This window comes from Xyrauchen texanus, chromosome 26, assembly GCF_025860055.1.
Source record: "Xyrauchen texanus isolate HMW12.3.18 chromosome 26, RBS_HiC_50CHRs, whole genome shotgun sequence".
NCBI lineage: Eukaryota > Metazoa > Chordata > Actinopteri > Cypriniformes > Catostomidae > Xyrauchen > Xyrauchen texanus.
Genome location: NC_068301.1, coordinates 10,351,009 through 10,368,600, shown reverse-complemented (window position 1 = coordinate 10,368,600; position 17,592 = coordinate 10,351,009). Strand labels below are relative to the sequence as shown.

Sequence of the window (17,592 nt, the reverse complement as noted above, 5' to 3'; positions counted from 1 at the left end):
ATAAAATAACCAAAATGAACTCTTTACTGTAAGTATTGTATTGCCATCTAATGCGTTTGTTGTATATCTGACCCCTCTTCCACTAACTCACTCCTCTAAAGCAAATGAGCAAGAACATGAGCGAGCATGACTGTGTATGAAAGAGAGAGAAAGAGAAATTGAGAGGCATTGCAGAGGGATGAGGTCATGTATTTAGCTTGATTGCACTGGGGGCTGATGGCAGCAAAGTCAGCAGAGTCGCTCTGCTAATGGTTTATGTAAGAGCAATGTTTCTAGAAGGTTTTTGTAATGTTGATGGTGTAATGTGTCCAGAAGTATTGGGGGAACACATCCAACCACACGATGCTCAACTTCCCTTGAGATTGCAGCCAATCATTTGTCTGCAGACTAAAGCAGACCACACCCTATTACATTATGACATCATTCCATGTGACTACATGTAATTCAGGAACGTTTGTTATGCAAAAAGCATGACTCATAAAAATGTCCATGTCGGCTTTAAACTAGAAGAATTAAAACAAAGAGTTGATTGTGCCAGTTTGAATTATGTCGGTAGCTCTCGCTGTCAGAGACACCATGATACAAGCCCTTTTAAATGCCCTACGAGAGCGATGACTGCATTTCTAAAGGTCAGGCAGAGTTAAATCTGTTTAGTATGATTTAGGCAGGGGTTAATCTGTAATCTGCCTGAGAAAGAGGCAGCCACACGTGTCCTCATTGATTACCAGTGAGATTAAGGATTTCTTTGCAACCCTCATTCTCTTACTCATCTTTTCCAGCTTCATTCTCAATTCAAATGGATCGCATTTTTAACCCTTACGTTCTATTTGTTGTCTGAATGGATTAACAAGGCCTTTATTCCATTAATGATAATTTTTGAGTAATGGAAGTTCACACCAAAATGAAAATTCTTTCATCATTTAATTTTCCAAACCTGCAAGACATTTTTATTTTCTTCTGTACAGCACAAAAAAAAAAAAAAGATGTTAGGCAGACTTTTAGCCTCATTTTATATATTTATTTGGATGAACTTTTCCTTAAATATTTTCAGGTTGATTCAAGATCTCATAATGGAAATCATAACAGTATGTTTTGGGTCTCATAGACCTAAAACAAGAATAAATTCAATTTATTTTCACATGACTATATTCTCTGACTGAAGTACACATTATGGCAGTGCAGTCCTGTGTTTTCCTAATTTAGATCTGTTTTGAATTGTATTTTTTAACCCCAAACAGAAACATTACTAGAATGGATACCAGTAACCATTCTGAAATTATGATTAAGTCAGAGGAACATACTATAAGAATCTATGGGGATAAAATGGTACATTTCAAAATTCTGCCTTACACCTATTGTATTTCATAGAAGTCAGAATTTGAATTTCCGGGTGAACTGTCCCTTTAAATGTTAATAAGAGAACAAATGTGTATATAAGACTGAGTCTGGGCTTACTGAAAGGTGATTTCCTGTTAGACTAAGCACAGCGAGCAGGGACCCAGTGTCCCTGTACAGAACAGTGTGTCGCACAAACACACGGACGCAGACAGAGGAATATATACATATTCTATCTTACCCAAACCAAGTAAGGAGTGATGCTCCACTAGTGACCAGCAATTGTCATCTAGGCAGTGGCTTTTGTAGACTAGGAACTGACATACATCTCTGGCTGTCATATCAGCAGGGACTTCCACGACTTTTCCCACACCATCTTCACTGAAAACCTTGATAATCTGTTGAACATACACAACAAATAAATATAGTCAATTAGGAATGTGCATACAAGGGGCAGCTAACTCCAAAACATGTATTCGGTCTTCACTCACTCACCAAACCAGTATGAATTTCTTTCTGGCATGGACCACAAATGGAAATAGTTGGCAGAATGACAATCTCAGTCACCATTTACTTTTATTGTATGGAAAAAGATGCAATGCAAGCGAATGGTGACTGAGACTAAAATTGTGCTAAACATATCCTTTTGTGTTACATGGAAAAAAAATCATGAGGGTGAAGGATGAGAAACATTTTTTTACAAATATGTTTGGAGAACCATCCTTTTTAAGTAACCTCAAGGCCATGTTCTCAACAATTTGTCAAATAGAGACACTTTCGCACAATGCTCAAGATGAGAGATAATGGCTTGCATTTCAACAGCTTGTGCTTGCTTACAACATGAGACCCGTTTTCAAAAAAGTTAAAAGAAAAGGTAAGTCCTATTTACAGACATTTATGCTAACAGGAAACAGATGTATGCAATTATGAGCTATAAACTAAGGTTTCAGACAAAAAATGGTGCTCAATGTATAACTTTACAAGAAGTCTATTAAAAAAGAAAATTCACAAATTTCAAAATCTTTATGTTTAAGATATTGCTGTTGTACATCCCTAGATTTATTCACCTCAACTGTATCTGCACAGATTCTTAAGCATGACTGACTCAAACATGCATGCACAAGAGGATCTAATAATTAAGGGGCAGAATTCATGTAAATGCCAAAGCCAGCGGCCCAGAAAGAAGACAAAAGAAGAAGAGCATACGGTTGACTTTTTATGAACGTACATGCAAAGTCACTTAATGCACAATGTGTGTAACTTAGTGCACAATCAACAGTGGAGTTCAACAGCATGCACTTCTAAAAATACAAACATCCATGCACAAATGTAAAACATTGCAGCTATAATAATATTAGATGCACACTTTGACTTTTTTCACTGTTATAACATAGCACAGAATTGATGCACTTTAAACACACAAATATTCAATTAAAAAGGTATTCAATTAAAAATATAGAGTGGCTGCAGTAAGGTTTCTCTATTTTTCTTTGTAACGTGATGCCAGAAACTAACTACTGTCATTCTTACCTCTACTGCATGATACAAGCAACAGTCCGGCGAATACGATGGCATTTTCACTCAGAGACAACCTCTGCACACTTACAGTGAGAAAGAGAAGAGTGTGAGTGAGAGAGAAAGGAGAAGGAGGGAGGGGTAGGGAGGAGGGAAGGAAAGAGAGGGGATGAGAGTTGAGAATGGGAAGAAAGAGAGACTTTGATTCAGCTGACAAGCAGCTTGTGTCTTACAATACTCTAGGTGTGTGTGTGTGTGGTAACTAGCACCTCTAATCTTCAATAAAACTTTTACATCGAGATGTTCTTCATTAATATCTATTTCACACAACACTATTTGACTCTGATGGAACTTAAGTTTTTACAATATTTACTAGTGATATACCAATTTATAACAGTTAGTTCCAGTCATCTAATTTGATTTGGACAAGAAGTGCTCATATTCTGTAACAGCACTTGCAACATTTCACCATTTGGTTCACTGCTTTGTGTTCTTTTGGAACTTCTTTCATTGAAAGAGCAATAACAAACAACAAAACTGGCCATATTGTGTCTATATTAAAAAGTTATTCAATAATCACTTTGTGCTGATACTGATTCGCGTCTACAGCCAAATCACAACTCTGTACAAATCAGAAACAGCCTGCTTGTGTGTGTGAATTTCAACCTGATCTAATAGAATCACTTTACTATCCCTACATTTGTGCTAAATGCTATCTTATGACATCTTAACAAATTTAATATCATGCATAACTTGTAAGGCAATTTGCAATCCATAACCAACTACATTTACAAGCTGGTTCAAATGTGATTAAACTGCATCATAGCTCAATTGACAGAGCTTTGCACTTGTAATACAAAAGGACCGGGCCGGGGTGCGAAGCCTGAAGAGCACAAACGTTTTCATGTGAGCCTAAAGTATCATAGAAGCACCACAAAATGACGTGGTTTTTTTAACAATTGCATTTTTCATCTCACACTATCAGTTAGGTTTAAGGTTGAGTAGATGGGTGTTGTTGACTTAAAACTCAATAGAACATTCAATTTAAAAGACATTTCTTCTTCATTTTGAGGAAAATGAAAATCACATATATACAGTATATATAATATAGTTTTCTCAGAATGGTGCCAAAAAAATAAAATAAAAAAATCCAGCGAGCCCCAGTTCTGCAGATGGAAAATGTCTCGATGAGAGAGGTCCACTGAGAATAGCCAGACTGGTTTGAGATGACAAAGGCTAAAACTCTGTAAAAAAAACTCCGTTCAATTGTAGTGAAGTGTAGCAGAATAGATAATGCACATGGAACCTCGAGGCAGATGGGAAGACCACACTGGGCACTTTATTAGGTTTAGTGTTCCTAATAAAGTGCTCAGTGTGTGTGTGTGTGTGTGTGTGTGTGTGTGTATGCATGCAAATATACACACACAAAAAAAAAGAAATCCATGATAAAAAGTAAATAAAAAAAAACTAACAAAGCTCCACCAGTAAAACAAAGATTTTCTTAGCTTCCTGTACTGAACATTCTCAATTTACATTCACTTACTTGTACATGTTAATTTTAAAGGGATAGTTAACCCAAAAATGAAAATTCAGGAATAGTTTTTGGGGGTTGAGTTATTGGCAAGACCATTAGGAGCAATGACAACTGTTTGCAGAACGTCGTCTAAAATGCACACAGCGTTATACAGCTCTCTTGACGCAACTGCCCTTTTTATAAGCTTTACGACGCAAGTGTGTTTACTCAATGTTAGTTAAACGCATCCTCACAGTCATGTGGCTCCGAGCAAACATTTAATCTGTACTGCTCAGGCCTGCCTGTGCGGGTCACATGGGAGGATCTTTGAATGTTCAATAAAGGTTTTCCAAACATTGCAAGGGTCACATAGCACCAACTGTATGTTGGAAGTTAATTGAGGGTTGTTCAAGCATTGTTCTCTGTATAAAGGGGGGGGAGGTAATCCAAGCATAGAAAAGAGGTCAGTGGATAACAAATACTGAAATACTCCAGTTAAATAATTTCAGTGCTGTTCCATTTGAGATATTTTTGTATCCAACTTACTAATAAACCATTTTTCACATACATAAGATACACAGATACAGATACTGAGAGAGAGAGAGAGAGAGAGAGAGAGAGAGAGAGAGAGAGAGAGAGAGAGAGAGAGAGAGAGATATTCTCCTTCACTGAGAAATCTACAGAGGTGAGCGAAATACTGACAAACTCTCAAAGGTTTAGCATGAGGGCTACAGTTTTCCAGATCCATTTTGAAGTGCACACACTCAGAAATCAATTACTGCCTTAATGTACTTCATTCACAGTATTTTGTTTATGTTCATAATGTCTAGTTAAATGCTTATTTTTATTTTATATTGAATAGTGTGTATTGTTATAGATTTTAATTCTATTTTTATTGTTATGTTACCGTTTTATTATAATTTATTTTGTCTTGTCATTATCTGTTTTGTGTTTTGGCAATGCAGTATTGCTTTGGCAATATTGTATGTAAACAATCATGCTATATCCATCCATCCATCCATCCATCCAATCTATCTTCAACCGCTTATCCGAAGTCAGGTCACAGGGGCAGCAGCTCCAGCAGGGGTCCCAAAACTTCCCTTTCCCGAGCCACATTAACCAGCTCTGACTTAGGGACCCCGAGGCGTTCCCAAGCCAGTGTGATATAATCTCTCCACCTAGTCCTGGGTCTTCCCCAATGTCTCCTCCCAGCTGGACGTGCCTGAAACACCTCCCTAGGGAGGCGCCCAGGGGGCATCCTTACCAGATGCCCAAACCACCTCAAGTCAAGTCAATTTTATTTGTATAGCGCCTTTCACAACACACATCGTTTCAAAGCAGCTTTACAGAATATCAGCATTAACAGACGATAAAACTAATGTCTATAAAGTCGATTAATCATCATTGTGTAATTTAGATAAAATACGATTTTTAATAGTGTTTAAAAATAATTAAATGATAATTGTATTAATAACCCCAGTGAGCAAGCTGTAGGCTCCTTTCGACGCAAAGGAGCAGCGGCTCTACTCCGAGCTCCTCACCCTAAGGGAGAAGCCCGCCACCCTCCTGAGGAAACCCATTTCGGCCACTTGTACTAGCGACCTAGTTCTTTCGGCTAGGTCGCTAGTACAACCAAAGCAACCAATGACTTCATGACAATAGGTGAGGGTAGGAACGAAAACAGAGTACCCGGACACAGCTATCGCTTTGGATTTACAGGGATTTGATCGCCTTAAGGGGACCCCCCCAACCACATACTCCCGCAGCACCTCCCACAGTATCTCCCGGGGGAACCGGTCATATGCCTTTTCCAGATCAACAAAACATGTAGACCGGATGGGCAGATCCTTGCGAGAGAAAGAGCTTGTCCGTCGTTCCATGGCCAGGACGGAACAAACATTGTTCCTCTTCAATACTTCAATTACACCCCCCTCCACATCCAAAGCTTTCAGCATTTCTGGTCGGATCTCATCAACCCCCGGGTTTGACTACCTCAGTAACCTCCCCCAGGGAAATTTAATCTGATCCCCCATCAGCCTCCAGCTCCATGTAAGGATTATGTAAGGCAGGGGGAAATCTCAGCTTCCCCAGCCCTTAGAGGATTCCCTGTTGGGGATTTCCCTCTGGAGCAGTCACGAAGTCATGCCTTTGATCAAGTGAAAGTGATTGATGGTCAATGTCTCCAGCCAGATTTTGCACTCACTTATCCGAACTTTTCAATTATTAGAGATAGGCTGTATCGCTTGATGAATTTCCAGGCGGTTCATCATAATACAATGGTGGGTCACTAGAAAAAAAACACTAAATATTTTAAATGGCCCATTTCTATTAGCCGACAATTCACAATGGGATGTTCGCAGGCGGTGTGCGGCATGCCATGAATGTCAGTTGGCAAATCCACCGGTCACCTCAAGAGTGATATTGCGCCGTCTGCCATTAATCGAGGTCCCCTTCGAGAGAATTGGCATGGACATCGTCAGGCCAATAGAATGGAAGGCACATGGATACATCGCTTGGTGTTAGTTCTGGTGGATTACGCAACGCAATATCCAGAAGCAGTACATTCTTGATCTTAGAACAAAAACACCACACTTTGGGTCAAATAACAAGGTAGAATTTGTGGCTATTGGAATATCCCATTAACCCAAATATCCCGTGAGAAAACGGCCTTCTCCACACCGTTCGGCTTACACCAATTCGTGGCGCTTCCTTTCGGTTTATCTGGGGCTCTGGTTAAGTTCCAGCGGCTCATGGACCGAGTCCTCACACTGCACGGTGCTTATGCCACTGCCTTTTAGATGATATCGTTATTAACAGTAATGATTGCCAGTGGCATCTGCGGGGTGTCCCGCGATCGTTGAGATGAGCGGGACTCTTGGCAAACCCGAAAAAGTGCACAATTGGGCAAGTGGAGGTATGGTATCTGGGCATCCACTTGGGCAATGGTCAGGTGCGGACCCAAATTGCTAAAATCGCAGCAATTGCAGCTTCCCCAATACAAAAAACTAAAAAGGAGCAAGACAGTTCCTTGGGCTGGCTGGCTATTATCGTAGGTTTGTTCGCAACTATTTGGCTGTCACCAGCTTGCTGACTGAAAAGACACAGGCCAGATAGCTCCCTGGCCTGAGTCGGGCGGTAGGGGTGTGTGGCTAGGGCATGGTTGAGTGTCCATCCAGGGATAGGGTGAGCGGTAAGGATTCATCCCTGTGTGACAGATTAGGTCTAACAGCTGTTTCTTGTTGCAGTAAATCGGGAAGTGCGATGAGGAGCCCACGCAAGAGCCAGAGAGAGAGCTACACAGCTATAGCACGTTTCAAGCCTTAGAGTGTATTTTGAGTTAACTAAAAGAGTGTGACATTACCTGAACCCCACTTCCTCATTCCTACAAAGACCAGTCCTGTTACAGTGAGATACTATATCTTATAAATAGTATGCACGTGTGTGTATGTATATATATATACATATAAATGAGATATAGAGTGATAGTGTTGTGACTGATGTTGCTCAGCATTTCTGTGAGTAATGCAACGTTATGTCAATCAAACGCATCTGTCCATCAAAGCAACACTGCCCTGGTTTTCACCATAATTGTGAGCTTGTGAACGTGTTATTGTGAACAAACAAAAATTAGATCTAGTGGTGCTTGTGAGCGTACAAGCAAACAGACACTTGCATGTATATGCAAGCTTGTACGGAGGAACGGCAAGTTAATTAACTGGCCACAGCACACAAACACCCTGTAGCATGACTGACCTTCACACTGACAGATCAAAAGGATCAAAATAAATTAGTGAAACCAAGCGATCAAAACTGATTAACAACCGAAATGCCCAGCTAAAGGGTCATACAGAATTTATACATTTTCCATTAAGATATATGAACATTCTTGTCCGTTAGGTCTTCTTGATAAGAAAGCATCTGGAATTATGTTTTTCCAACCAAATATTGTTCCAAACCTAGTAGAATTCTCAGAGATAAAACATAGTCCGAGCCAGTGATCCCAACCAGGGGTATGCATGGCCCAGTGAGTACTTGAAAAGATTTAGATTTTGCTTTACTAAACCTAGAAAACAAATGATGACTTTAAAAATGTTAGGCCTGTCTAAAGATGAAATGATTCAAAAACAGTTATTCTAGACACAAGCAGAACATGTGCATATATAAAGACTGCGGACAGAAGTGTAAAATTTCTGCAATCATGTCCTCACTTCCCCTTTTCTAAAACAATACACTCACAGCAAAGCTCTTTCCTATTTTTGTTTCATGCTAAATCAAACCAATATCAAACCAAATGCAGTTATGAGAGATTAAGATATTCAATATTTTGATTTTTAAATCTAACTGAAATCGTACCAAACAAACTCAAGCAAGCCAGTTAATGTTGGCAATGCTTTGCATGGAAAAGAAACCAAAAAGTCTGAGAGTCTGACATTTGTTGTAGCTGAGTGAAAGTGGGAATGAGCGAACAAGGTAATTTTGATAGTACAATCATAATGTGAAAGGTAGGCCAAGATATTAACAACATATTTACATTGTTGCATATCATATATTCAAGCTAGAATAAAGACACTTACAAGTCAGCAATTGCTGTGCTCATTGTTGTGCATTAAGACGGCTGTTGTAGGAGCGGTCACACTGCAGGGGTGTGACAAGAATTTAAGACACATGTCACTCTAAATGATCCATGACTGCCATTTTTGCCCAACAACTTTCATGAATCCCAAAATTTGTCTCAGATGGCAAAATTGTGGCCACAGTAAATTAGACTATGAGAGACCTGTGACTGTCTGGAAAATGACCAAGTGAATTTATTTCTAAACTGTTCTGTCTGCAGCGATCAGTCACTTCACTCATTACAGAACAAATTCAATTTCAGCCATGACGCACACAAAACCTACACATGCATGTGCACACACGAACGCATGCAATCAAACGCATAACCACCCTCAGTTCGCTGAACTCATAATGACCCTGACTTTCACTTACGTCACAGACATACAGTAAAAATCCATGTTCACACACTCGGGCAAAAATATAACCTGCCCTGACACATACATGCATGCATGCCCTTGTTTAGAAATCCCACAGGATAAACTTTAGTGACAGCTTTGGAGGTTTCAGGTTTCATAGAAAGGAGCCAGTTGGTGTGTGCATGTGCGAGCTACAGAAATGGAAAGAAACAAACCCAGAAAGAACAACAAAAGGTTCAAATTGGTGACAAATCCTATTTGCCACAAGATACATTTTCTGTCTGCACACTTTCAAACATACATGTATCAAACAGTACAGTGCAATTATTAAGCTTTTTTTTCCCACCAAGATATGATCCTTATACCAAGTCTTAACAAAAATGCAAACATTAGGAATTAATTTTTTTAAAAAAATAAAAATAAAACAAATAAATATACATTGGCAAGGAAATAAAATTCACAACCTTCAAATATTAGTGTAAAACGTCCCTCTCTGGTCTTTAGAAGCTGTTCTATGGCAAATTATAATGTACAGTGGTATCCAAAAGTATGAGACAACTTGTGAAAGTGTTTCTATTTGCATTTATTACATTAAGTTGTAATGCAAAAGTACCATGAATTTAGATTCTCTCAGTATTTGTTGTGTCCCCCTTTTGTTATAATGGCTATGGAAGACAGACCCTGCCACGGAATAGTAAAAAAAAAAATACAAATTTTTGATTAGCTCAGATCTGCGACTTCATATCTTAGTTTTTTTTTTTTTTTAATCCTCTTTTTCCTCCCAATTTGGAAAGCCCAATTCCAACTACTCTGTAGGTCCTCATGGTGGCGCAGTTACTCACCTCAATCTGGGTGGTTTCCGCTTCCGAGACAGTCAATATGCGCATCTTATCATGTGGCTCGCTGTGCATGACACCGCAGAGACTCCGCAAGTGGAGGCTCATGCAACTCTCCGCGATCCATGCACAACTTACCACATGCCCCATTGAGACCGACCACTAATCACAACCACGAGGAGGTTACCATGTGACTCTACCCTCCCAAGCAACCGTGCCAATTTGGTTGCTTAGCTCCTGGCTGGAGTCACTCAGCACACCCTGGATTCAGACTTGCAACTCCAGGGGTGGTTGACAGCGTCAATACTCACTGAGCTACCCAGGCCACCTCATATCTTGTAGTTTCTACCTTTAGGTTATGACGAGAAAAAACTGTTATACAAGATTGTAATTATGAGCAATAAAGTTGAAATTGCAAGATATATAGTGACAGGTCTGAGATATAGCCGCAGTTGTGAGAGATAGTGGCAAATGTGTTTATAACTCGGAAATGCGACTTAATAGCTTTCTTATTAATAATTTCTTTTTATCATGCCATTTTATAGGCTTTATAAATATACATCAACTGGATCAGCTCACAATAGCTTGAAATAAAGTTGTATACTTTTTATTTTCAATTGTAAAATCAGCTCGAAATTGTGCGATATAAAAGTAAATTGCGACTTTATACGAAGTGTCAATATGAACAAAACAATCTGACCTTCTGTAGTTTAAAAAACAAAAAGCGCAAATCTGCAACCATACCAACAGCAACCTAGAAACATTAAGAATCTTTAATATATTTCACATCACACCTGTTCTTGGTTTAAATCCAGATTTAAATAAAATTCCAAGATATTTTTAAGTGGTTTCAGACTTTTGGTCCCTGCAGGATAGAGATATATATATATATATATATATATATTATACATCTTGTAACTTTCCCAAGTTATCTATGAGGCTGAAGTCTGGCACAAGTGAAATGAATCCCTGTCTCACTGCACAGACAAAGTTGAGTTCCAGCATATTATTGTTGGTTGAAACCATTTCTCCTAAAATGTAATATTCTAATCAACTGCCTATATTACACACCAGACACTGAGCAGAGCACAGAGTTAAGAACTAAGAGGGAAAGGGTGATTTAAGGAGGAGAGCATTATTTTCCCATGCTGTTGTTTTTAGTAATCTTGGGTTATGTTATCTCTAGGGGGTTTGTGTTGCAGTCAGCTGACTGGGGAAATGTGTGAGAGGGTTTGTGCAATTCTGAGTGTCTCCTTGGGCTCTGTTACACAGACTGAAGCAAACAGGCATAAGGTGTACACACTGGGGTGGGGATGGGATCCACACGCACAGACTTATCTAACTCTACTGTGATGGTGTCTCCTTTCACAGCACAAATGTTTAATGGGTCACCTGGGAAAAGATTTTTGGCAAAGGCTCTGCTTAATGGGGGTATTTCAGTTTGGATGCTTTTGTAAACTAAGAATAAAAATGTTTTCACACAGCGATAATCATAAACCATAAAAATGAGCATTTGTTTCCTCCTTAAAAATGAAACTCATTAATACGACTAAGATATGATATGCTAGGATATCAAGGCCAGAAAAAGAATACAAACACATACCCAATCAAAGAATAGTTTTTCCTCACATTTTAGATTAATAGTAAAGTCATAAAACTATGGAATAATATAAATGGAACTATGGGAATTATGTTGTGACTAAACAAAATCCAAAATAAATCAAAACGGTGTTATATTTTAGCATCTTCAAAGTAGTCACCCTTTGCCTAGAATTTGCAGACATGTACTCTCTCAACCAACTTCTTGAGGTATCACCCTGGGATGCTTTTTAAAAAGTATTGAAGGAGTTCCCATCTATGTTGGGGACACTTATTGGCTGCTTTTCTTTATTATTTGGTTCTTTATTATTTGGTTCAAGTCACCAATTAAAAATTCAACAACATTTTTTTTTATAATGAAATAAAATTAATATAGGTGGCACATTTATTTTGTTGTCTACAAAATTATTTCAAACCTTTAAGCATACACCTTTTGAATGGTAGTGTGTGCGAGATATATATACAGCTGCCCTGTATGTGTTTAAGTTTGTGTGCTTTTGTTTAAGTTTCATTAAACTATTTATATTGTCTAGGCGGTTCTCACCTCCTCTCCCTTTTGCCCCATTACAGTTGGGTAAACAAGGAATAAAAATGTAATTCGGACCATACAGATGGGTTTACAACTAAAATGCTTTTTGCATTTAGAAACCACACACCCATGAATTTATACATAAACATAGCTGTGAAAAGTCACATGGTAATATTTGTGCAGCAAACTACTTGGAAACCCTTCTCATCTAGGGTTTTGGATGGATGAAACATGTGGATAGCGCAAACAAGCAGGACCACTCAGACAATCATTCATTGTACATGTAAAGTGCATTATGGTTAAAGGTAGACTGTGTAAATTATGGTTCCTGTAATTCAACTGGTAAAGCATGGTGCTTGCAACATGATAATGTGTACGATTCCCAGGTATCACACAAAGTGAGAAAATGTACACACTGAATACAATTTGGATAAGTGTCTGCCAAATGCATAAATGTCATTTCTGCACCACTAGCATCACGAATGGGAAATAACGCAACAATAATGATGATTTCAAACAGTATTCCCAAACACTCTCCCTTCTGTCATTGGTCAGACAAACAGATAGTCCTGCCCTAAAGTTATGCCACTGGTTAAGCCAATTTTGCTGTATTGGGCTGCTCTGGACAGAAGCAATGGTTGGACAGAGCCATAAAGTTTACACTTTTTGGGTAAATCAAACCAAGAATTGTCTACCCAAAATATTTTCTCCTATCCCAGATTAAAATGCAGACAAAACTTTAAAATCAATTAAATGAGCCATTCAGAGAGAAAAGAGAAAGTTGGGCCAAAACAAAGATAAATTTGATTACTTCGATCTGGCAAAGCATGCATGCAAAGTCTAGTCAGCTGACTGCACCATCCCGATGATAAACTAAAAAAGCCACCTTACAAAAAAAAAAAAAAAAAAAAGAAGTGTTCTCCCATGTTTTCCAGTTATATGTTAACAATGTCAGCCTATCTTTAAAATCAGGACAGTCTAAGGATGTTATGAGCACATCTGATTAACAAGCAGTCAAGTGAGGACACTAGACCTAGGCAAGACAAACAACATTCAATATAATACATGGTACATAATCAGTTTTATAGTATTGTTATGCTGAAGAGACAGTTTGGTCTGATGGAGTCTTCCCTTAAAAAAAAAAAAAATAAATAATCTGAATTCAAAAAGGACTTCAAATTTCTGCTGGGTAATTAATTGTAGGCTACAACAAAAGCTTGGTGTGAGTTGTTGTGAAATAAAATTCAAATCAGTTTTTCACAGACTATAGTAGTAGTTCATAACGTTCATCTCCTGGTGTTAAGTGTGAATACATTTACATTTAAACCTTTAAGTTCTGAATTATAAAGAAAACATAAAAAAAATTTATTAAGGAGATACACCAATTAGCCAGAACATTAAAACCACCTGCCTAAACATCAACAACCCACATCTCAAAATAGCATTCAGAGATGTTATTCTTTTCACCACAATTGTACAGGGTGTTTATCCATCCACAGAACTGCCCCTCACTGAATGTTTTTTTGTTTTTGGCACCATTCTGAGTAAATTCTAGAGACTGTTGTGTGTGGAAATTCCAGGAGATCAGAAGTTGCAGAAATACTCAAACCAGCCCATCTGGGGGCCTGGGTAGCTCAAAGAGTATTGACGCGGACTACCACCCCTCGACTCATGAGTTCGAATTCAGGGCATGCCGAGTGACTCCAACCAGGTCTCTTAAGCAACCAAATTGGCACGGTTGCTAGGGAGGGTAGAGTCACATGGGGTAATCTCCTCATGATCGAGATAAGTGGTTCCCGCTCTCAATGAGGAGCGAGGAGAGTTGTGCGTGGATGGCGGAGAATACCGGAGTCTCCACTGTGTCATGCACAGTGAACCCAGTGTTAAGATGTGCGGACTGACATTCTCAGAAGCGGAAGCAACTGAAACTTGTCCTCCGCCACCCTGATTGAGGGGAGTAACTGCACTACCACGAAAATCTACTAAGTAGTGGGAATTGGGCATTCGAAATTGGGGAGGAAAACAGCCCATCTAGCACAAACAATCATGCCAAGGTCTAAATCAATGAGACCACATTTGTTCCCCATTCTGATGGTTGACGTGAACATTAATTGAAGCTCCTGACACATATCTGTATGTTTATCTGTCTTTTTATGCACTGCAGCCACATGATTGGCTGCTCAGAAAATAGCATGGATGATAGTTGGTGCCAGACGGGCTGGTTTGAGTATTTCTGTAACCGCTGATCTTCTGGGATTTTCACACACAACAGTCTCTAGAATTTCTCAGAATGGTGCCAAAAACAAAAAAAACATAGTGAGCGGCAGTTCTGTTCTGCCTTGTTGATGTGAGAGGTCAACAGAGAATGGCCAAACTGGTTCAAACTGACAAAGTCCACGGTCACTCAGATAACCTCTTTGTACAATTGTGGTGAGAAGAATATAATAAGAAAATATATTAATATTATTAGACTCTAATTGTTTTATGATTTATTTTCAGCAGTTTTAGTCAAAAGCTAACCTTTTTATTTTTCTGATTTTACATTATAAATCTCAGGGAGCAAAAAACATAGCTCTGGAAACTGTTCTTTTCCCAAACATGTCACCTGTAACGAAGTTAAAAAAAAATGTGTTAAGCAATCAAAAGTGATTGCATTACAAAAATGTGTTATACTAGTGTCCAACAATGTCTCCATATAAATAAAACACAAGTATACAAAGAAATACATGCACATGCAAATACAACTATTACTAAACGTATGCTCTCTCCTAGGCATGCAGATATGAGTAACCAGATCTCATTCAGTTCTATTCTGTGTCATCTGCTCCATCATGGAGTCTGTGTCATGTACTTGGCACCATCTCCTGGTGGCCATATGTAATTAGAGTGAACGATCCTCTCTGCCCATATCTGGATGCCTTCCACCTCTGGCTGCAGCAATCTGAATCCTTATATGACTGGTTTAGCATTCCATGATGCTGGACAACATACTACATAATTTCCGATGAAGTCATCTGATCCAGGAAAGCTAAAATGTTTTTAGCCAGATAGCACATTATGTGCGGTGTGCACATTGTCCTTTGTGTGGATAATCTAATGATCTATGTATCAGATTACATTGTGTGTGGGCTTGTTTTAAATGGGAATAAGTAATGGTATGTAATATTTTATGTTCTATTCTTTCATGAAGTTATAAGCAACACCTGTTCACATGTATGTCAAAGACACATACAAAAAAATATAGTAAGTAATAGTGAAGTATTAGTAAAACAAATAGGCTGGTTGTATTCTACACTTTGAGAGCTTTTCAATGGCCATTTGATCAGTTTGATGTTTTTACGGATTGCTAAAATATGTACAGTGCAAAAAGTTTCATAAATTATCAAAATGGAACATTTCTGATTTGTCTGCAAATGTCAAAGCTGTCGTTTGGTTTAAGGACATTTTTATATGATAAACCATTTTGGTGTTGAAATCCAATGTAAAATCGTGGTTCTGAAGCAAAACCAGTTAAGAACCACTGCAGATTTTCATACTCATAAAAAAATCTCTTGGAATTTTTTCCATTTGACAAAGACCCACAAAATAATGTCTGAAGTATCTTCCTCTAGTCAGCATTTGGCACTCATACTTTCCATTCATTAAAAGGTACAAGACGACCCTATACAACATTGTATACATTTCATCCTGTGAAAAGTTCATACAGCCATTTCCAAAGGCAGGTAATAACTACAACAGTATAACCAGCTAAACTAACAACATTAACATCATAAACATCACCCAAAGCCTGCCATGAGAAAATAATAATATTCAGTCCTAGTTTAAAGCCCATACAGAGGATGGTGGGTGTCTTAGTGATAATAAACAGGTACTGGAAAGCCAGAGATAGGTTAATGCAACAGTACAAACCTGTCATGTGATATCATCATTCTCAAATAAGAACCCAAGCCAACAGTCTGAACATTCTGTTCTCTCTTGGCATATGTATATATTTGTGTAAACCTCAGACCTGATAGACACCAAATGCTGCTGTAATGTTTTGAATTGTTGCTGTGTGTGCTACAAAAAAATAATTATATTCACCCTGACTGACAACAAAGAGGACCAGTTTAACAAACACGTAAGGTGTCATCGTCATTCTCGCACACAGATGTGTTTGTGTTGGTTTAGTGCATGTTGCTCACACTCAATCACTTATCATTTTACTGTCAGACTTTTATGAGTCTCTTCAGGCTCTGGGTGTTGTTTCGCACTGTACAAACACTCAGACACGCACCCCCTGTGGTTCCATTCACTTTGGCACAATGCCATTAATCACTCACTCAGAATACAGCGGTCACGGCAGGTTCAACACTTGATACTTGAGATACTACATCAGAGATGGATCACTCATGCAGAGAATACACTATTAGTATTTTAATGTGCATAAAGAGGAAAGCCGTAACATGGGGTGGGGTCCAAAACTCTGAAAATCATTTAATTTGTTTTTAAAGATTTTGAGATATTTAAAACAGTGATGATGTAAAACTAATAAGACATTTATAAGATTGTATACTATTTCTAACTCACTAATCCAAAAAACTCTTTGAAACACTGACGAAATTAACTCGTTTTTACAAAGGGTTTCAATCCTTGCTTTCACTGAAGCACACAAGATGTGATCTTTGGATCAGTCTCAAATCATGCTGGATAGCATGGGTCAACTGATTTTGCACAAACTTGGAGTCCATGCCAGCTCAAGTGAATTGCTGTCATTAAAGCTGAAGGGGGATATGGGTCATTGGGGAAAAAAAGGTTGTCCGAGGTGATAAAAATGAGAAGGCATTAAAAAAAATAAATTATATTTAAAACACATGGGTCAAGTTTGTTCAAATGTAATCTTCGTGTACATATTTTGAATAAAGATTTATAGCATTCGACAAAAACATTGATTTAATGACTTAATGTTTTGTAATAATAAAGTAAAAGGTATTAATATACTTTCTTTGGACATTCAATGAGTGAATTTAGTTTCCTCAGGGTTATACCATATGGCCTGAACAAAATGTGCCTTTTCATAAAAATGTAAAATACTGATATTTAGTGATGACAAAAATCAAAAACAAAACGCCGTTTTATGATTACCTTTATGTTGGTTACTCCACATGACTTTGTTTTGGTGGACACAATTTTTTAAAACATGAATATTTAAAAATAAATTGTTATTTTAATAAATAATCAAATGATTATTCTAAACTACCTTTTTTTTTTTTTTTTACAGTCACATGAAACTTTACATTATTTTAAGTTTAGTAA

At 38.1% G+C, this 17,592-nt stretch overlaps 1 protein-coding gene across 4 annotated transcripts in view; it reads right to left on the bottom strand.

Moving 5' to 3' along the window:
* The window catches only part of LOC127620042 (growth factor receptor-bound protein 10-like), a 69,685-nt gene that overhangs the window by 14,566 nt on the left and 37,527 nt on the right, over positions 1-17,592 (bottom strand). For 3 of the 4 annotated variants that reach the window (XM_052093118.1, XM_052093116.1, XM_052093117.1), the window contains one exon: positions 1,577-1,733. In XM_052093118.1, the coding sequence (XP_051949078.1) occupies positions 1,577-1,733 (157 nt within the window). Of the gene's footprint in view, positions 1-1,576; positions 1,734-2,865; positions 3,018-17,592 lie in introns of those variants that run through there. The other variant, XM_052093119.1, reaches the window with a different exon arrangement.